The sequence below is a fragment of the Heterocephalus glaber genome, unplaced genomic scaffold, assembly GCF_053883595.1.
Source record: "Heterocephalus glaber isolate CG9 unplaced genomic scaffold, H.glaber_assembly_v1.0 deba00001454, whole genome shotgun sequence".
Classification (NCBI taxonomy): Eukaryota; Metazoa; Chordata; class Mammalia; order Rodentia; family Bathyergidae; genus Heterocephalus; species Heterocephalus glaber.
The window spans coordinates 10,395,852-10,418,840 of NW_028258303.1; the positions used below are offsets into that span (position 1 = coordinate 10,395,852).

General features: G+C 36.6%; 1 protein-coding gene across 2 annotated transcripts in view; it reads left to right on the forward strand.

Annotated features, from left to right (window-relative positions):
• Positions 1-22,989, forward strand: part of Fam13a (family with sequence similarity 13 member A) — a 324,922-nt gene that overhangs the window by 1,940 nt on the left and 299,993 nt on the right. Inside the window, exon 1 of one of the 2 annotated variants that reach the window (XM_021261071.2) lies at positions 2,485-2,694. The exons of the other annotated variant lie outside the window; for it this stretch is intronic. Coding sequence (XP_021116730.2) covers positions 2,668-2,694 — 27 coding nt within the window. The 5' untranslated portion in view covers positions 2,485-2,667. Of the gene's footprint in view, positions 1-2,484; positions 2,695-22,989 lie in introns of those variants that run through there. 2 annotated transcript variants of the gene reach the window in all.

Below are 22,989 nucleotides of genomic sequence, written 5' to 3' on the forward strand. Positions count from 1 at the left end.
TTCAAGGATTCCAGGGGTCTTAGGATTTTTGTGGTCAGGAACTGGGGACCAAGACCAACAAAAGATTCTGTCACCCCATCACTTAGGGAATTACAAGGGCTTGAGGGGCACATAAATTAGAGATCTAAACTATGTTTTTAAACAAGCATAGAAAATATACTGAAATATTCTAGAAGTAGATTTGTGATATGTTGGATGTCCTCTGTTCCTCTTTCACTTTTTTTGCTTCTTTATTAGTACATCTGTGTAGGGGGATAAAAATATTTTTTCTTCACTCATCTTAGGTTCATGGCTGAGGCCTCTATAACCAAAGACAAACTGATAAGAAAAAATAATTCAGATTCACTTAATAAATGCTGTGTGACATGAAAGCCTTCATAAGGAAATGAAGACCCAAAGAGCTCCATACACCTGTGTATTTTTATGTTAGGTTGGAGAACTATGGCGGGACAAAGGGAGATGATCTAATGATGGTAAACGGTAAACTTAGCAAGGCCCATTTGTTCAGCTCCTTCTCTGTGACCCTTCCTCTGCAGAGAAAAGGATGTTCTCCAGGGGGAGGAAGGACATCTCTATGTGAAGGTGTCATGACTTGTTTCAGGGAAAGGTCGGGAAATCCGAGGTTTTGTGGCCTGCTTCAGGGCTTGAAAGGCAGGCAAAGAAGAGAATGGCTTTCCGGCTGGCTCTGCAGTTCTCTCGCATTCCTTCAGATTCAAGTATTTAGTGTGCCAGGGTGCCATATTTTGCAATGTGTCCTAACTCTTATAATTTGCATTTTCTAGTCACAAAGGGTTATTTATTTTTATTCCCCCCACCTCTTACTGTAGTATTCAAGAGAGATGGTACCGTGTCTTTCTTATTAGTGCCTGTTTAGTAGTGGCACAGCGTCCGCCCGGTATAGGTAAAAAGTATTGATTGGGTGGTGTTAGATAATGGACCTATACATACTCTTAAGTGAAATAAATAGGACACACATGTGTAAATACCAAATAGTTTCTCTGGTGTGAAAAACTGAAAGTGTAAATAAGAATCAAAATGTATAATTGATATTGTGAAATAGGAAGAAAGCATCTAAAGGAGTAGGGGAAGTGGGAGGGGTAGGGGAAAGGAAAGAAGGGAAAAGAAAAAATATGAGAAAAGGAAAAACATGGAAACAAAGTCTTTGTAAATAGGGAAGGGTGGAGGGTGTGAAGGGAGGGTAGGGGAATGGGGAAAAAATAATAACCAAGATACATCATGTAAAGGTACAAGAGCCCAATGATGAATGTAACTGTATTGTATACCTAAAATGTACCAATAAACTAAATGGAAAAAAAAATAATGGGCCTATAGGTGGCCTAATGTTTAGAAGACAAGTTTTAGAAGTTCTTATTATTGATAATGTTCTTTAGCAATCATTCCAGTTCTCTAAGGTCAATGGGAAACATAAATTAGAATCCAAATTAAGGTAGAAAAACTTTTTTAATAGAGAAAATTTTGTTCATTCTCCCTACTTCATTCCCTTTTATGAGATTTGGGTTGTATTATTCTGCCTGTAGAGGTAGAGTCTACACAATGTTTTATATATAAGACAAATAGAAATAACTTGTACTTGATATCAAGTCCTGTGGTTCGCTTTAACATGATTTGGTATTTGTGGGTAGCGCTGGTTGGTTACAAGTATACAAGGATTATTGCATTTGAAAGGAAGTATTGAAATGGGTGCTGAGTTTTCCCTTTTCCACTCACCTATTCTCCTTCAGATATTATGCCTTATTGGTACAACTGAAATCTTGTAAAGTTGGATCAAAGGAAACATTACATGTAAATATTAGCATTCTTTAAGTGTGGCAAATATATTTTTTAAATTTTTGAGAGGAAAAAATGGTAATAAACAGGATAGTTTCCTTCTGGCTTACCTGAAATGGTTCTCCTTTCAGATATATTTGGAAATTAAAATCTGTTACGTTTTTCTAATGACACAGAATAAGGAATAGAATTTATGAAAGCTGGGATACAGGCTAATATTTCACACTGCAAATCATGGACTTATAATTATGTAGGTCTAAAGTATGTTGTTTATGTTTATCAAAATAGGTAAGATAATTGAAAGTAATTACAAACAGTAACAGCTTCACAAAATAGAGCATTTTCATTTCAATGAACAATTCTGATAGGATAAAGGTTCAGGGAAAGGAACGGGTAGAATGTTGCTGGTTACTAGTGGAGGATAGAAAACTGCTTCAGGCAAATGAGACATGTGCTTGCAGATGTAAATGTTCCAGAGTGACGAGTTGTGACAAGGAAGCAAGCCCAGGCTTCACCTTTCTGCTCCGTTAGACCTGTTAATGAACACTGCCAGGCAGGTGAGCGGCGGCCTTTTGATTGCAGGGCCTGTGGATGGCATCCAGCAGTGGAGTCAGGTTTAAGAGGAGGATGTCAGCAACTTCAGACCTGAGTCACGTGACTCATCTGTCTTCCAACATTGATGCACCCGGATCAAATTTCAACTCTGGCTGCTCAGCTAGTTGGGCTCAGCCTGAGGAGAGGCCGAGCCCCACTCTCTGTAGGTGTTTGGAGCTGCCACTCTTCTCCACCGCCCACGGGGCCTCTGAAGCCTAAGCATACCCACACGGCAGAACTGTAGGGTTTCGCCTACTTTTTTACTTGGAGACACTTCCTGCGAGGATGGGGGCAGGCGCGCTGGGCATCTGTGTGAGTACAGGCCTCCTGCTGACTGCTAGGTCCGCAGGGCCAGCGGGAGAGGTGGCCCGAACTGTGCTTTACCCCGCGAGGAGAAGAGGAAGATCTGTTACTTATTAAATTCCAGTCTGTTCAGAAGGATGTTAAGCAATTTGGGGGATAGTATCCTGCATTTTTGTGTACTTTCCTTTACAAAAGTGAAGGGAGATGCATGCTTAAGTTTATACCCATTAAATCAGCTTGACTGAACTTAGCACATTGTCCAGTGTGTTGGGCTTTATTGTGTTTAAAGAGTTAAATCTGAATGAATGTTTATTCACAGTTGTTACAAAACTGTTCTGGCTACCTTGAGAAAGAGAATAGCCATCAATGTATTGCCTCAGATTATACCCATGACATTTTTCTATTTCACATTCCTATTTTCCTTTAGTAATTCAGTCATTTCCCTTTCAGAATGGTTGCTGAAAGTGATGGTTGAAAAGCTTGGTTGATAAGTGTTGGTGACTCTTTATTCAGCTATGGAAACTTCTGATTGTAGTATTGATAACTAATACTATTACAAAATCCCCAGGAAAATGTATATTTCTAGGACTAAATTTTATAAATTTCTAAGTAGTTCTGGTGCTTATATAAAACTGTTAACCAAATATTGTCACTAATTTACAGAATTTTGTAATTTAAATTTTAATATATAGATAATGCACATATATATGTAAATCATATTTATATTTCAAGTCAGTATTTTATTCCAAGGGGACATTTTATTTGTTCCTAAAGGCACTATGTAAGAAATACTATATTCTTTTTTAATCACCTTGACTACTCAAAAAAAAAAAAAAAAACACATTCAAGTCAGGTCTGATTTTTTTTATATGTCTCAGAGCTATGATTTGTTGTAGATTATGATGGCTTTCTGAAATACCTAGAAATATCTGGGCAACTTTTGAAACACAGACTCAAAATGGTCACCAGATGGTGGAGCAGTACCTCAGATTATTTCTTAGTAAACCTACTAAGAAAGGTGGCTGGCTCAGACCTTTTCTGCATCCTCTGCTAGTCTGCCTGTCTTCCCTTTAGCTCCCAAGTTTATAATATCCGGGTATCCATGTGGTTATTTTTTTTAATCGATCCAAAGAGTTTCTTTTAAAATCTGATTTATCTATATGTAAAATACAAACTTTGGTTTTACTGCAACAACATGACTTCAGGTTTTTCCAACTTTGTAAGAGAAATAGTTTAGAAATGAAAATGTAGAGGAGGAGACAGCAGATTGACCTGCTTGTCTTACAGATTTGTTGACTTTCTGATAGCCTCACTATTTGTGCTGGGCCAGTGATACACTGATCTCTACTTAGACTGAAATACAGACTGGCCCATGTATGAAACAGTACATTTTCCCTCAATTTATGTCCAAAGCATATACAAAATTTCATGTAAGGTTGACATAAAAATCACAGTTTAAGAGATTATTCCCTCTGGTAGATCATGAGCAATCATTAGCCTTTGCTACTATTCAAGAAAGATTTTTGCCTTGTGTTGTGCCTTAGTTTTACTATAGGAGGAGATGCTTACATTTTCAGAAGGTACACATAGTGTGTCTGGAAAGCAAAAACTTTTAACATCTGTAGCAGATCCAGGGATTTAGCCCAGTGACACCGTGCCTGCCTGGAAAGCACAAGGTCTTAAGTTCAACTCCTAGTACCAGAAAAAAAAAAAAATTAAACATCTGTAGCAGAAAGTAAATCAAGTCACCTGTTAATACATACACATAAGCTGATATATTCGCTCCTTTGAGTGTGGTTTCTCTGTGTAGATATTATCTTATAGGTAGCAGCTGCTCACATGTCCTGCTGTCCAAGAGTCATCCTCCAGACAAAATAGTGGAGTACAAACACTTCTACTGGGTGTATCTGTGTGTTAGTGTGCATGCAAGGGATTCTTAAAGTGAAAAACATTTTATGTCCACTGATTAACATGTTTTCTCTTCCTCTATCCTTTTATGTAACTTTTCTTGTTTATATTATGGAACTTTGCTGTGAGCAATACTGTAGTGGGCTCACAAATATAAATATACTTCTTACATAACTAGCCATATGTACAAAGAAAATTTAACTGCTTTACTGTAACAAATCTATTTTTCCTCAGTAAATCGCCCACCCTTAGGCAGAATAGATTATGCTTGACAATTAATGTTTTCTTTGGCTCTTCTAGTCTTAAAAGTCACTTTTGGTTGAGTCTGGTTCTCTTTGGTGAATCCTGAGCCTTGAGTTTCTTACCTATCCTGCTGTCTGTCCCAGATGGTGTGTGGGGACTTAAAGGGTAGTGGGTAGAGAGAGGTAGTTTGCATTTTCTTGTGGGTGGAGAAGGAGGGGAGCTAGTTTGCATGTGTGTAGGTTTTTGTACTCTGGCTGCTCTGATTTGTAGGTGAGTCCAGGTATCAAATCTGTGACTGGTAGATTTGTGGATCAGTTCTCTTGGAATTAATAGGGCTCAATAGTGTTCCCACCTGATTTTAGCTCCAACTGTTTCTGGTGCTGGTAATCCCAAAGGTATACCAGGTCTTGTAGCCTTTCACTTTAACTTGGGGACCACACACCTATACCAAGCGTGATACCTACCATCAGCTACCTTCCACATATCTTGTAGTACAGGGACTTATGGTCATAGAACAGAAAGTCTCATGTACCAAATTAAAATGTTCCAATTATAGAATTGATTGAATCAACTTAAAATAGCAAGAAGCAATGAGGAAAGGATGGAGTGAGTTTAACTAAGTTAGAGATGGTTTAAGTGGAAGGAAAAGACCATACTCTTGTGTTACTTAGTGTGTTTATATCTGGTCCCTTTTTAGCCTTCTCTGCCACATCAGGCTTCTCTAGTCACAGTGTGTTTGAGGACCAGCACTGAGTGTGAGCACATTAGTGGCATTAAGTATATTCACAACTTTTTAAAAATTAACTTTATTGGTACATTTTAGATATACACAATGATAACATTTATCATAGGGAATTTGTACTTGTACATGATATATCTTAATTCTTCATTTTTTCCCATTCCCTTCCCTTCAATGCCTCTTCCTCTTATTTACAGAAGCTTTGTTTCCATTTTTCCCTATTTTTCCTTTTTTTTTCTTTTCCCTTCTTCCCCTCTCCCCCAATTCCCCTTCCCATTTGAACAATTTCTTCCTATTTCACAATACCTATTATACATATATTGGTCTTTATTTGATCTTTTGGTTTCTCACACCAGAAAAACAATGTGATATTTAAACAACTATGTCCAGTTTATTTCACTTAAGAGTATGATCTCAAAGTGCATCCATTTACCTAGCAATGTCTCAAGTTTATCCTTCTTTGTGTCAGAGTAGTACTCCATTGTGTAAAAAAATTACATCTTCTTTATCCACTAATCGGTTGATGGGCATTTTCACAGTTTCCAAGATTTATTTATTACAAAATGTGCTGCTATAAACATGTGTGTGCATATATCACCGTGATATATTGCTTTTACTTCTTTCAGAAAGATACCAAGAAGGGGAATACCTAGTTCAAATGGGACCTCTAGTTTTAGTTTTTTGAGGAATCTCCACACTTATTTCCACAGTGATTGCACCAGTCTAGGCTCCCACCAACAGTGGAGAAGGGTTCCTTTTTATTCACATCTCTGCTAGTATTTGCTATTGGTTGATTTCTTGATAATAGCCATTGTTTCTGGAGTGAGATGGAATCTCAGTGTTGTTTTAATTTGCGTCTCTCAAATGACCAGTGATGTTGAACATTTTTTCATGTATTTGCCATTTGTACTTCTTTGTCTGAGAAGTATCTATTCATTTCAGATGCCCATTTTTGGATTGGGTCTTTAAATTTTGGGGGTCTGATTTCCTTGAGTTGTTTATTCTAGATATTATTCTTTTGTTTGACAAACAACTGGCAAAAATTTTATTCCCACTCTGTGGGTTGTCTCCTCACTGTGTTGGTGATTTCTTTTGCTGTACAAAAGCTCTTCAATAAAATGAGATCCTATTTGTTGATTCTTTGTATTATTTCCTGTGCGATCAGGGTTTTGTTTATAAAGTCTTTGCCTATACCAGTGTCTTCAAAAATTCTATCTATTGTATCTTTCAATAAATTTAGTGTTTCTGTTTTAATATTTAGATCTTTGGTCCTTTTTTATTTTAGTGTGCGTGGTGAGAGATATAGTTTGAGGTTTAATTTTCAGCATGTAGAGAACCAGTTTTTCCTATGAAAGTGTTTGGCCCTTTTGTCAAAGATAAGGTAGTGAACTGTGTTTGAAGTTGTTTCTGCATATTCTAATCTGTTCCACCGATCTTTGGATCTGTTTTTTTTTTTTGCCACTACCATGCTGTTTTTTTATCATGGTGGCTTTGTAGTATAATTTCAAGTCAGGTTTGTGAAGGTCCCTGCCTTGCTTTTGTTGCTCAGAATTGCCTTTGTTATTCTAGGTCTTTTCTGGTTCCAAATAAATATTAGGATTCTTTTCTTTCTTTGAGGTATGCTATTGGTATTTTGATTGGAATTGCATTAAATCTGTACAACAATTTTGGAAGTATTGCCATTTTTACTATATTGGTTCTTCCTACCCAAGAACAAGGATATCTTTGCATTTTTCTGATATCCTCTTTCATCTCCTTTCTCAGAGTCCTGTAGTTTTCAATGTAAAGGTCTTTTACTTCCTGTGTAAGATTGATTCCTACGTATTTCAGTTTTTGGATGCTAGTATATGGGTTTGCTAATTTCTCTCTCAGTGAGTTTGTTATTTGTGTACAGTAATGCTGTTATTTTTGAGTGTTGACATTGTATCCAGCTACACTACTGAATTTGGTTATTAAATTTAGAAGTCTTTTTGTGGAGTTTTTGGGGGGGTCTTCTATAAAGAGTATCATATCAGAGCCGGGGATTTAGCTCAGTGGTTCCTCCACCTGCCTTGCAAGCGCAAGGTCCTCAGTTTGATCCCTGGTACCAAAAAAAAAAAAAAAGAGTATCATATTAGCCAATAATGATAACTTCTGTCTTTCGTATTCTTATTCCTTTTATTTCATTCTCTTGTCTAATTGCACTGGATAATGTTTCCAGAACTATATTGGGTAAGAGTGGTGATATTAGACACTCTTGTCTTGTTCCTGATTTTAGAGTGAAAGCCTTTTGTTTTGACCATTTAGTGTGAAGTTGGAAGTTGGTTTGTCATTGATGTCCATTAGCAGATTGAGATAAAGACCATCTAATCCCATTTTCTATATGGTTTTTATCATGAATGGGTGTTGGACCTTGTCAAATGCTTTTTCTGTGTTTTTATTTATTTATTTATTTTTTGATACTGGGGATCGAACTCAGGTCCTTGCACTTGTGAGGCAGGCGGCAGAACTGAGCTAAATTCCCGGCCCTTTCTGTGTTTATTGAGATGATCATATGGTTTTTGTCCTTGGCTATGTTAATATAGTGTATTACATTTATTGATTTGCATATGTTGAGCCATCCCTGCGTCCCTGGGATGAATCTCACTTGGTCAGGGTGTATGATCTTCTTGATGATCTTCTGCATTCTGTTTGCCAGTATCTTATTGAGGATTTTTGCATCTATGTTCAGTGGGAAGATTGGCCTGTAGTTATCTTTTTTGGTGGGATCCTTCTCTGGTTTTAGTATCAGGGTAATACTTGCTTCCAGGAATGAGTTTGAGAGTACTGATTCTTTTTCAATTTCATTAAAGAGTTTGAGAAGTAGTGGCATTAGGTGTTCTCTAAATTTCTTGTAGAATTCAGCAGTGAATCCATGAGGACCTGGGCCTTTCTTTATTGGTAGATTTTTAATTACATCTTCAATTTCATTAACTGATACTGGGTTATTTAAAATTTTTATATCTTCATTTAGCTTTGGTTGTTTATATGTATCTAGAAATCTGTCCATTTCTTCTGTGTTTTTGATCTTACTAGAATAAAGGTTCTCAAAAGTAGGTATTGATGATTTTCTGGATTTCTGCAGGATTTGTTCTAATTTCACTCTTTTATTCCTAATTGCATTGAGGTTCGTGAAGAGTAATCTTTCAAAGAACCAATTCTTTGATTCATTGATTCTTTGTATTATTTTCTTAGTCTCAATTGCATTAATTTCTGCTCTGATCTTTGTAATTGCCCTCCTTACTTGCTCTTCTTTTTCAAGTAGCTTGAGGTTCACTATTAAGTTGTGTGTTTGAGCTCATTCTGTTTTTCTGATACTGGGAATTCACTACTAGGAATTTCCCTTGTAGTACTGCTTTTATTGCATTCTATAAGTTCCAGTATGTTGTATTGGCATTACGGTTTAATTGTAGAAACTGTGTAATTTCTTCTTTAATTTCATCTTTGACCATTGATTGTTCAAGAAGGTGTTGATTTCCATGTACTTATGAAGTTTTTGTGGCTTCTTTTGTTATTGATTTCCAATTTCATTGCACTATGATCTAATAATATGCACAGGATATTTTCAGTTCCTTTGCATTTACTTATGCATGTTCTATGAGCTAGTATGTGGTCTATTTTGGAGAACGTCCTATGTGCAGCTTAGAAAAATGTGTATTCTGATGTTGTGAAGTGGAACGTTCTGTAGACAACTACTAAGTCCATTTGTTCCAAAGTTTGTTTAGTTCTGATATTTCTTTGTTGATTTTTTTTGTCTAGTTCATCTATTTGTGACAGTGGGGCATTAAGGTTCCCCATTACAATGGTATTAGTGCTCATTTGATTTTTCATGTCCATTAATACTTGTTTTATATAGTTGGGTGTGCTGGTATTTGGTGCATATATATTTATGATTGTTATCTCTTCCTCTTGGATTGTTCCCTTAGGAAACATGTAGCGATCTTTGTCTCTCTTGATCAGTGTTGGCTTGAAAGCCACTTTATCTACCAATAGGATAGCTACCTCTGCTTTTTTCCAGGTTCCTCTCACATGGAGTATTGTTTTCCATCCTTTGACCTGCAGTCTATGAATTTCTTTTTGAGTTAAATGTGTTTCTTGTATGCAGCATATCGTTGGATCTTGTTTCTTGATCCATTCTGCCAGTCTGTTTCTTGCATTGGTGAACTGAGACTGTTTACATTGATGGTTTTAACTGATATGTATTGACTTATCATTGTCCTGCTATTTTCCTGTTGTTGGTTCTCTTTCTTTCCCCTCTGTTTAATTACTAGCCTTGCCTGGTGAATTCATTGTGTTGGGGTTGATGGAGTTGTACTCCTCACTTTCTAGAATGTCCTCCAGAACATTTTGGAGTGCTGGTTTGGTTGTCATGAACTTCTTCAGGTGTTCTTTGTCATGGAAGTATCTTTGTTCTCCCATCAATTTTGCAAGATAGTTTTGCAGGGTACATCAATCTGGGGCAGACATTGTTTTCTTTTAGGACTTGAAATACTTCATGCTCTCCTTGACTTAAGGGTTTGTATTGAGAAGTCTGCTGTGATTATGATGGGCTTTCCTTTATAGGTGATTTGCTTCTTTTCTCAAACACCTTTTAATATTCTGTTCTTGTGTTGAGTTTCTAGAATCTTGCCTATTATATGACTTGGGATAGATTTTTCTTAATCATGGCTACTTGGAGTTCCATATGCCTCACTTATCTGTATGTCACATTCTTTTTCCATACTTGGGAAGTTTTATGGCATTACTTCTGTGAACAAGTTTTTTATTTCCTTTCTCCTATCTCCTGCTTTTTAATTGACTCCAATCAACCTTATGTTGTTACTCTTTTCATCATCTAGCAGCTGGATTGATTGAATTGATTTTTCTTAGTCCCTTGGTATTTTTAAGAAATTTTTCTTTTCATGACCATTAACCACAATGTTGTCTGTTAGATCTGATATTCTGTCCACATTAGCTCATTGTGCTGTGTGTACTTTCAATAGACTTTTTAGTCTCCTGGCTATCTGTTTGAATCTGTTTCATGGATTCCATTTCTTTCCTATGTTGGGCATTCATGGTTTCCATCATTTTCCTAGGCTGTTCTATTTTTTTTTAATCTGTATCTACTCTAGATTCCCCAACCATATTCTTTATTAGGATTGTCATCTCTGTAGTTATGTGAGAACTTATTTGACTGACTTTTTCTAGAACTCATTCATCTCCTTTTGTTGCTTCTACTGTTTCCACTGCAGAGAGTACAGGTGGCTTTTGAATTGTTCCACCTCATTGTCCTCTGGGTTTGTCTTTGATGAGCTGGATGTCGGAGTTCTAACTTGCTTCCGTGTCTTCTCATTTTTTCATTTTTTGTTTTTTTTTCTCTAGTTTAATTCTTATGTTGATGCTTTAAAAATACATTAGGTAGCTTTGTTGCTAGAATAAAAAAAAGGAAATGAATAATTTTCAGTGATGTCTTCCAGGTATAGTTGCCTTTTGAGTTTTGAGTATGTTGCAAGGTCCTACATCTTCCATTTATTGGGGATGAGAAATTGCTGCCTATTTGGCTTAGCCCCTGGTTCTTTGGCTCTGACCTATAGAATTGCTTATGACCCTCAGGCAATGTCAGTCTTGGCATAAAATGAAGAACAACTGATTAGAACAATTGTATCACCTTGAGTAAAGTAGTACAATCAGTAATAACAATAGCATCAAACATAGGTTAGAAAATGACAAGCTGTAGTAACTATTAAGTTGTCAACTTTAACCATATGAACAAGATTTGTAGTTATATAACAAAATCTAAACTAGACCAGAAAATTGTATACAGTAAATATCCCTTCAATTTGGCAATTTTACCCTCAGGTAAAAAGTTAAAAGGGTTTAGGGGAAAAAATAAATAAATAGAAGAGAAAGAGATTAAAAGCAAAGCTGGAGGACAAAGGAAGATTATTCAAGCTTTGGGAAATTGGTGAAGAAGACAGGAGGAAAACAAAAAAATAAGAAATAGAACAAAACAACAAGAAAAATACCCAAGACAGTGTTCACACTGATATCAAAACACGAACAATCAATCAAGAAAAAACAAAGAGGGGCCAGGGACTTAGTTCAGTGTTTCCACACCTGCCTTGCAAGTGCAAGGTCTTGAATTCAATCTCTGGTACAAAAAAAAGAAAAAGAAAAAGAAGAAGAAAAGCAAAGAAAAAGTAAAAGAAAAAAAATGTCCACTTTAAGACATGTCTCTGCTGTCAGTGGTAGACAGAGGGGTCAAACAGAGCCCAGCTCTGTGTTGATTGATCCCAGCAAGCCAGCAGAAGAGTTACAGTGGGGTGGTGGATAATCCCAGCAGACCTGTGCTTTTAGTTCCACTGAAATTCAGGCTGCTTCTGGTTTCTGGCTCTGCAGCTGGACCTGTGTTGTTCAGGCCACAACACTCCAGTGCCTGCTGCTGCTTGAACTCCGCTCCCTGATCTCCTGCTGGCTTGAATCAGCTATGCCTTACCCAGACACTAGGAACCCCTAGATGGAGCCAACCTGCAATGGCTCTGAGTTCTGAGTTCAGTTGGCCCCTCTTCAAGATGTCTACTGGCCAATCACCCTCTCCTAGGGGACATCTGAACCTGGATAACTCACCCGGCACAGCAGTCCAAAGTGTCCATTGCTCCATTCTACTGGTGTGTTTCTTCATGAAGGCCTCTGAGGTCACCAGTAGGCACCATGCATCTGCAGATTCAAGCCACTGTGAGCCGGGGTTCAAGGAAAAAGCTCCATTTGCCACCTCCCTTTTCTGTGTTGAGGTACCCCTCTTTGCTTTCCCTGAGGGCTCCAATTCTTGCTTTAGATCCTTACTCTGTCCTGGAAACTCTCTTCCCTCCTCTTTCTCTTCCTCATTTTTCTATATTCCAGCATGTGCACTTCAAATCTCAGAGAGGCTGTTTCTTTGCTGCTCATCACTTCACCATCTTCCCAGAAGTCTCTACATTCGCAGTGTTGAAGCAACCAATACCACTGTCCATATCCAGAACTGTTTCATCTTCCTCAACATCTGTATTCATAAAATAATAATTTTTAACCCTCCCATAGCCATTGTTCTACTTTCTGCATCTGTGAAATTATTCTGCCTTGATAGCTCATACAAGTGGTATCTTACAATTTTTATCTTTTTGTTTGCCTTATTTTACTTTGTATAATGTTTTTAGGTTCATCTATGTTATACTGTCTTTTGGCATTCACTCCTGTTTGAGGTTGAAAAATACTCCATTATACATATATACCACATTTTGTTTATCTGTTCATCTGCTGATAGACAGTTGTATTGTCTCTACTTTGGGAATTATTGTGAATAATGCTGCGAACATTGGTGTGTTTAATTCCTTGCTTTCAGGGTACATACCTAGAAATAGAATTGCTGAATCACATGTTAATTCTGTATTAATTGTTGAGGAATTACCCATTTTCTATAGCAACTGTACCTGTTTTATATTCCAACCAGCAGTGTGCCAGTTTTTTTACAAATACTTGTTATTTTCAGGTGTTTTGTTTTGTTTCATTTGTTTTTATTTGGTACTTGGGATTGAACCTAGGACCTTTGTTCTGAGATACATTCCCAGCTCTTTTATTATTTTTTATTTTAAGACAGAGTCTTGATAAGTCACCACATTGCCAAGGCTGGGCTTGAACTTTTGATCCTCTTATCTCAAACTTCTAGAGTGCTTAGATTCCAGATGTGTGACACATGCTTTGCTAATTCTTTTTTATAATAGCCATCCTAATGATGTGAAGTAGCATCTCATTGTAGTTTGCATTTCCCTAAAGACTAGTGATGCTTATTGGCCATTTATGTCTTTGAAGGAATGTATTTTCAAAACCTTTCCCCATTTTTTTCTGATTCATTTGCATTTAATTCATCTTTTTTTCTTTCTTCCTCACTCCCATCCTCTTTCCCCCTCCTCGTCTCCTCCTTTGTTTTCTTCCCTCCTTTTCTGTCTCTTTCCTCTTCCTTGTTGTTGTTGTCTTCTTCTTCTTTATTGTCTCCTCCTCCTCCTTCTCCTCCTTCTCCTCCTCCTCCTTCTTCTTCCTCTCCCCCTCCTCCTCCCCTTCTTCCTCTTCTTCTTCCTCCTCTTCCTCCTCTTCCTCTTCCTCTTCCTCTTCCTAGTGCTGGAGATTGAACCTGGAGCCTCACATGCTAGACAAGCATTCCACTACTGACTTGCATCCTCAGCCCTCTTTGCCTATTTTTGAAGTTAGTTTTTTTTGTTTCTGAGTTGTAGTTCCTTACGTACTCTAGATATCAATCCTTTTATCTGATACATAACTCACAAATACTTTCTACTCTTCTATGGGTTGTCTTTCTACTATTCATAATATTTTTTGATGCATTTTCTTTAATTTTGGTGCTCTGCAGTTTCTCTCTTTGTTGTTGCTTGTGCTTTGGTGTCATGCCCTTATTAACTTCTGACATTTTTAAAAATACTAGATTATAGTTTCTATCTGCTTCATGGCAACATTTTTCTGAGGAGTTATTGAAGAAAAGTTGAAGCTTTTTTTATACTTTTTAACAGCACTACCTCTGCATAGAGGTCGGCCATGTTCCTTTTTTCTTCCTCATCTTTGAATGAGATGGATTTTTGTGGAATCAGCAACCAGAGTTATGATGCACGCTATCAGTGAGGGACTCAGGTTGTTTTTCAAGTTTCACAATTCAGGGACTCCAGACTGTATTGTTAAGAAAAAAATTGACACCTCTGTTTTATAGCTCTCTCCTTTGCCGGTTGAATGCTAACCCATCAGGAGAGCTCAGCTGCCTTTTCTTCATAAACTTGCCTTCTAAGGTGTTCACTTGCTAAGAGGTACTATTGTACATTTTTCTGATGCTTCCTCAAATCTGCCACCTTGTGGTCTTTGTAGGTACTTTTTGTACCTTCTCCAAATCCTTTACGCAATTGAGCCCTGTTCAGCTCCACCCCCAATTTAAAGATCATCTATTGGTCCTCTCCATACTTTCCACATTGCTGCCGTGATGGCTAGATGAGCTTCCCAATCAGCAGATGTGGATTCCAGCTTGCAGTCTCCTGTTACTTTTCTTAATACTTTTCTTAATCTCTAGTTTCAGAGGAAAAATGATAAAATTCACATGGTATTTATTGGATTTTTAAATAGTTTTTTGAACATTTCAATAATAAATACATAGGGAGTTTTCTTTTTCAAAGGCATTTTAAGTATAAGTTGTAGAAATTAGCTGAGCATAATTTAAAAATGAGATATGACCGAACCTACTTTAAGTGTATATTTACTTGGGTAAAGAAATAAGTAAGCTAAGTAGGAAAATAATAAGAAATACAAATAGGTTTTCTTTTAAAATCTTCATGAAACCATAAATTTTTATGAATGCTTAAAGATTATTGGATCTTAACTTTTTAGTTCCTAGACCTTTTTGAACATAGAATTTTTGAAAATGTGCTGAACTCTTAGGTTTTCATGATCCATAGATTCCAGATTAAGAACTATTGTCTTATAATTACAGTGATACATGCATTTGCATGTTCATAGCAGCACAACTCATAATAGCTAAGTCCTGGAAGAAGCCCAAATGTCAACAGATGAATGGATAAAAATAATGTAGTATATACACAATGGAGTATTACTCTGCTATAAAGAAGGATAAATTTAAGGCTAGAGATTTAGCTCCCAGTGGTTCTGCCTCCTGCCTCACAAGCACAAGGTCCAGAGTTCAATCCCCCATACCAAAAAAAAAAGTTTAAATTTGAGTCATTTTTAGAAAAATGGATGCACCTTGAAACCATACTGTTAAGTGAAATAAAGTAGGCATACAAGTTTAAATAGTGCGTGGTTTTTCTTATATAATAAAACCCATGTATAAAAAAATTAGCAAAATAAAAGATAGATAATAGGTACCCAAGAGATAGATCTTTTGGAAGTGGGAAGAGGACCAAGAAATGAAAGGGAGTGGAGAAAGAGGATATTAAAAAATGATTAAGATGTGGCACATACATGTGCTAGCTCTCCATGATTAATGCACTCATTATGTATTGCAAACATGTACTAATACAAACATTTTTTAACTATTGTCTTAAATCTGCAGTCACTTACATAATAATATGTTCTAGGAAATGTTTGTATAAGGAAAACTAATAAGATATTCAGGAAGTGCTTTGAGTTTTTAAAATTAATGAACTAGATTTAAAAGAATTGATTTGTAAAAAGCTTTTGATATCCTTGACCCATTACGTTCAGAAAATAACTGTTGCCTTTCTAACAGAGCACTATTTGAATACTCTCTCACGTAAAACAAATCCATAGATGGGTATTCCAGGGTGAGTGTGTGGTTCTGTAACAATATTAGGTGGAAAGTTTCTGATTTACTGTTCTTAATGTTTATCTTCTAGCTTCCAGATTGCATAGTCACAGCATAGCTATTGGGCATTATGTCTGTGATCTAAGCAGAAAATGGGGATAGGAGAAAAAATCTTTGTTGGCCTCCTTTTAAAGAAAGTTTCCTTAGGGTCCCACCACCTTCCATGAACAAGTGTTGTACTTAATAAAATTCAGCTATCTGGCCATGTGTATATATGAGGGGATGTTGCAGGGAAGGCTGAGTACAGTTAACTGGATACTTTGCTCCCCCTCTTCTCAAAGAAAATCAGAAATTTGCTATTAAGGAAAAGGAAAAGAGCTATCAGGAGACACATACAAACTGCCACAGCATCCTCTACTGTGTCTGGTCTGTGTGGAAGATGTTTGCATGTCTTATACTCTTACAACACTATAAAATGTGTGCCTTTACTGCTGCTTAACAGATGAGGAGCAGTCCTGATGTGGATAGAGATATTTATAAGGACAGCAGGCTAAACGTGTGCGTGATATGGATGCCGTTTTTGTCTTCCCTGTGATCCCAAGATTGACTTGGGTGATGGGACTGGGTAGCGAGCAGCGGCTGTCCTTCTTTATTGTTACACTGACCTCTCCTCAAAGCCTCTTTGATGGAAGAGGCTAACATTCCCACTGTGAATATACAAGTTGGTGGCTAAATCAGGACTCAAACCTGGTCTCATAAGTTCACATTTATTGCTTTCCCAAGGATGCCAACTCTGTCTAGGCTAGTATGACTACGTAAGAATGTTTCACAGTCGTTTTCCTCTGGTACTAGGGATTAAACCAGGGCTTCACGCTCTACCACTGAGGTACATCCCCAATTCTTTTTATTTTGAGACAGGGTCTGGCTGAGCCCAGGCTGGGCTCAACTTGGAGCTGTCCTGCCTTGGTCTTCAGGGTAGCTGGGATTATAGATGTGCACCACTGCACCTAGCTGTTACTGTCAATTTCTTAATTGCAATTTGAAGAGAACATGTTCTTTTCTTTCCTTCTTGTGCTATTTATCTAAATATCTATCTCCACATGATAGTCTTTGTTGGCAGGGGACTTCTTCAAGGGATCTTTATTTTTTACAAAGGAAAAAATGTCACATCCCTAGAAATTGAAAGGCTGCTACAGTGAACAATCTATCTACTGTCCACCTAGATGTAAAAATTAGCAATCTTCTATATTTGTGTTTGTTCCTTATTTTAAAGTATTTAAAAACATCATTACTCTGTACTGCTATTTCAGTCATGCAATTCATCAGAACAAGGACTTCTATGGGTGAAATACATTAGGTTTTTTAAATATTGTTATTATATCTAAAATATTTACAATTATTCATTCTAATATCCAACACATACCTGATTTGCCCAGTTGTCTGAATGAAACAGTTGGCTTTTTTGTTTTAATTAGTAGACTTTATTATTTTAGTTTCAGGTTTACAAAAAAATGAAGTATAGAGTTCCAATATAACCCTTCTTTCCCACTTTCCAGTTTTCCTATTGTTAACATTTTATATGACATGTAAATTTGTTATAAGTTATGAGTGAACATTGTTAAACTATCAATAACTAGGTTCTATAGCTTTTTATATTCAAGATTACTTTTTATGTTGTACATTCTGTGGGTTTGAATGAATTATAATGACATTCATCTGTGTTTTGTTTTTAATAAACCAGAAACCAATGAAGATTCATGTTACATTTGGAGGTTGTATACTTTAACTTCTTTTAAATCTAGAATAAGTCTTCCCTCATGACACGGGGGTTTTTATTGGTATATGTTTGCAATACATAATATTTACATTTGTGCTGGGAAATTGATTCAGATAGCATATTTTGATCCCCTTTCTCTTCCTACCCTTTTTCCTGCCATCTGTAGGCAAATGCAAACTGCCTTTCCCTTCCTGCAAAAGTAGGCCTTTATTTTACTTAATTTATTTGTATTTTGTGTTTTGAAGAGTCCATGTTCATATTTTGTTGGTGTCCTTCATTCGATTTTGTCTGTTTGTTCGTATTTTAACTTGTTCTTCTACTTCTGTACTTACTATAAACTGGAAGTTAGATTTAGCGAGTGAATAATCATCAGCTTCAATATTTTGGGCAAGAATACTTTATAAATGATATGTTCTTCATACTGCATCATATGAGGAGCAAATAATGTCAACTTTTCTCATAAGATTAAGATGATTACAGCCAGATACTCCTGTAGAGGTAAATTTTTTATTTTGCAATGAGTATGTAACCTTTTTTTTTTTGAGTACATAATCTTTATGACACTGTGAAACTTTTGTTCCTTGACAACCTTTCACCTGATGTTTTAGCATTTACTCATAATCATTGCTTTAAACCATTTATTAAATAACATTTCAAATTCTGTTATTCTTTTTACATTCTGCAGCAGCATTCTTCTGTAAAGACCTTTATTTACTTTTTTACCTTTTTCTCTTATTTTTTGCATCCCTATGGATTTAAGGATGTTTAGAGACACTATGTTTTGTTTTTTTGTGTTTTTTTTGGTACCGGGGATCGATCTCGGGTCCTTGCGCTTGTGCAGCAGGCGGTGAAACCACTGAGCTAAATCCCCAGCAGAGACACTACGTTATCATTTACAGTTTTTACTGTTGGTGCTGTATCCCAAATTCAGCCAAGAAAACCCTCATGCAGCGGGCCCATGAGACTCTTTGACTTCACCTCTTAGTCCTTGGACATTGCCTTCTTTCTAGAACAAGGTCTTAGGTTCATCTTGTGCTTTCCTTGTACCTGTTTTTCTTGGTGGTGAGGTGCCTTTCTATTCTACACTTTCTTTGTTAGCTTGGTTAGCTTTAGTTTCAGTTCCAAAGACTCTTGAGACACACAGTTCTGAATTTAACCACCAATCTAATGTAATTATCCTTCAAAATGCCTTAAATTCATGATATTTAAAATCATGGAAGAGTGCCTCCAGGAAATACAGGACATTGATTGTAGTACTCTAAAATTAAATTTTGTATTAAACAAAATAGAGCAGCACAAATATAATATTGGGCCTTCTAGCACTGCCAACATTAAAGATTCCAGGGATGCCATAATGCATTGTGAAGTGCTGGAACCCAAGGACCTGGAATTTGTTCTAGCTGCACAACTTACTAGCCATGGCCAGTGTCTTTTCCTTTGTGCCTCATTTTCTTATCCCAGTGGAAATAGTAAGATTACCTACTGATAAGAGATTTTGAGACTTAGAAACATTAATTTTAAACCACTGTAAGAGTGCCTGTGACAAAATCAGCACTCAAGAAATGTTAGCTGTTACAAGAACCCTTCTGAAGCTCATCCTATTTATTGTACTGATGAAAGTCCTCTCTATTCAGGTCCTGATATCAGAAATAGTGATGATGTTTTTAAAAAGATAATACTTTTTAAAAAGATAATAAGAGAGCTAGGCTTGGTGGAATGTACCTGTAGGCCCAGCTACAACAGAGGCAGAAGCAGTAGGAGGATCATTTGAGCTCAAGAATTTGAGACCACCTTGGGCAGTGTAGTAAGGCACTGTGTCACTTAGGTAGATAGTTAGGTACAGAGGTACCCAAATAGACACACACAGACAAACTAAGAAATGTAAATAATCTTATTTTTTTTTCTGCCACAAGAACATGAGCTTTGCTTCTTATTTCTGATATATACACTGGTCTTTGCAGCATGGGTGCTTTGGTTCTCACCACTTCCTGTTTTCAGGCACCATTAAGAGTGGGCCTTCTGGGCCGGCGATTTAGTTCAATGGTTCTGTCGCCTGCCTCAAAAGCACAAGGACCTGCGTTCGATCCCCAGTACCAAAAAAAAAAAAAAAAAAAGAATGGGTCTTCTGGCCTCAGCTTTCCTGAGTGTGATTCCTGGCTGTACCACATGATTGATGCCACCCACAACACATTCTGGCTCCTCTGTGCCTTCTAAAAATTGGGGATCACTAAAATATCTTCCTTCCTAGTGTTTTGAAAAGTTAGATACTAGGATTTAATGAATGAAGCCACATGGAGTATTTGGAGCCATGGTATTTGCTTTGATTATTAGTGTTTCAAGGTATTCTTATCAGTTAGTGGTGTGTGTAGCTACAGAACAGAAATGGGTTTGGCTAACTTAGATAAAAAGATACCTTACTGCAGAGTTGTGGAGCAGCCCACCGAGTAGAAGGAATGGTGAAGAAGGGCCAGGTCCATGCCAAGGTTGAGATGGCGAGAGTTATTAGCTCTCTGTTGTTTTTCTGTCTTGTGACAGGCCACTCATATACCAGTGGCCTGCATGAGAAAAGTCTGACTCACCTGGTGGGGACACAGAGGCCAGTCCTTTCTAGAGGCTGGGTCGTCATTTTATGAGGTCACTTCACAGTGAAGTTGCTGCTTCTCCACAAAAGGCAGTCAGGTTTTGTTATTAGAACAGAACTGGAAGCTGGGTGGTCCCCAATCAACAGGTAGTTACCAGAGTCATACAGTGCATTTTATTAGCTATCTTAACTGTACTTTCAACAAAAATAAAAGCATAAATAAAATAAGCATAAATAAAAAAGGATAAACAAACAAGTCACCAGCACATAAAATTCAGGAGATTTGGGCTCTTGGCCCAGCCACTTTCTCACTGAGTTCACCACCACATTTTGGATCCTGGTTTCTTTATTCCTAAGGAGACAGTGTAAGCATTACATGACCTCTAAAGATTGTGCTAACCTCAGAATCCTCAGGTTCTCTGTCTTTTGTATATGGGAACCTATATTGCTTTTACACACATGTACACACACACTCGATTTAATCCAGTCTTCAAACTCAAGTGATATATGGGAATTTATAGGTAAAGTTTAAACTTTAAGGTGGACTCAGAATCCTCATTTAGTAATTGTTATTTCAGTTTCTGTTGAGGCAAGATAAGTGAGATGTACATTTGAAGGAAACTTGAAACACCTTCAGTAATCAAATTTACAAGGATGTAACCATTGTTTTAAATACAAAATAACGTTTATTTAAATGGATTAATTATCGGTTTTTCATTTCTACAGTAATTTTTATTTTTTTATGACCAAAGGACTATTTAATATTATTTTTTGCTTACCAGAAAGGATATTCTAAGCTGTTTTGTATTCTTTAGTAATTTGTGTATGTATAAACTACCACAAACAATCATTATTTGCTTCCAGCTAAGGTAGATGAATAAAAATTTTTAGATGTATTTATGGTAACTGAAGGATTAATTTGGATATTTCTGAAAATACAGCTATACTATTATGTTGTGGCTATTTTAAAAACAATATTTCCTTTCTTAAAAGTATTGACCTGAATTAGATTACCAAGTAAAAACAATAGTCGATCTTTTTTGTTGTTATAAAAATATAACTTACGTTTCATTGTTTTTAAAAAAATGTTTGTTTTTCTTTAAGGAATTAGCCTTGGATTACCAATTAAAAGCAATAATCATATCTTCCTTTATTACTGTGATTATGTGTAAATAATTTATAGTATGACTATTTTGAATAAACGTTAACTTACAATCACTTCTAAATAGGGATACAACATATTGTCTGCAACTCTGACCTGGGGCCAGAAAGAACATTAACTCAAGGTTTTAAATGCAAATATAGGCAGAATTTCTATGAAAACCTTGAAAATTCTAAGAAAACTTAAGAAATTCTGAAAGTTAAAATTATCTTTATTACTCAAAGGTGATACTTTGAGATTTTAGAACAGTAGAGATGTGCAGAGGAGAATAATTAGGTCATCAGACTATCCACTAACCAAATGTGACTGGGACATGTTGCCATCTTAGAAAGCAACCTTACTTTGCTTCCCTTCCCTTCCCCTTCCTTTCTCTCCACTTCCCCCTCCCCTCCCCTCCTTTTCCCTTCCTTACAGGAATGGTTAAGTCACTCTTTATACATTAAGAACAAATGAGAGTAGTAATTCCTAGGAAAAGAAAGAGGAGGAGGATTTGAACAGTTGGTACCCAAATGAGTGTGCCAGGCTCTGTATTCAGTCTTCTGTGTGTGTGAACAGGTTTCCACCTGTGCAATCCTGTGGCATAGCAACTCTTAGTATTCCCGCTTTATAGATAAGGCAACTGAGACACACAAAGGTTAAGTGACTTGGGGAAGGTTACAGTTAACCCAAGTCAGAATGGAAGTCAGCCCAGTCTGGTTTTGCAATCCATACTCCAAACCACTGTGCTGAATTTGCATAACTTAACCACAGTGTTGCATCTGTTGCTGTTTTCTTTCTCCTTTTTGCAGTGCTAAGGCCTGAACTAAGGACCTTACGCATGCTAGACAAGTGCTCCTCTGCTGAGCTACTCCCTCAGCCCTGTCAGCTGTTTCCAATACTGCAGTTTTGTCTGTTTTCAAAGTTTTATTATTGCTGGTCATTTTTGGGTTCATCAAATGGGCCTGGTTGAAACTCTATGTATTCAGTTGAAGGAGATTGATATGTTTATAAACCCATAAGACAAATGTGATTAGTTATAAATTTGGCTAAATTATTAAGATTACAGTTTTCCTGGTTCTTACCCATGCACCCATTGCCCCATAGCTAACACTGGGACAATGATACTAAATCTCTATTGTAAATTTATACTTGTTGAATTTTCACTAAGGAGATCTGGTTTTCAAAAATAACCTGTTTTTGTTATAAAAATGACTTAAAGATGCAAATATGTTAATGAGGCTGGCCTGAATCTGTAGATTATAAAATTCAAAATCAAATTGAAATTACAAAGATTCTACTCAAAGGGCCGGGGATTTAGCTCAGTGGTTCTGCCGCCTGACTCGCAAGCACAAGGTCTCGAGTTCGATCCCTGGTACCAAAAAAAAAATTCTATTCAAAATAAAGATTGTAGAATTGAATTTTACAAAACTGTCTTGTGTCACCTATAGCATTTATCATTTTGATACTATAATTATATGCAAAGTACACTATGATGTTAATATACATATAAGTTAAGGAAAGGAACATGGACCTAAAACAAGATGAAACTGTCTTTTAGTAGACTTTAACCAAATGACTCACTTCTCTGTTCTTTTTTTCTTCAACTCTA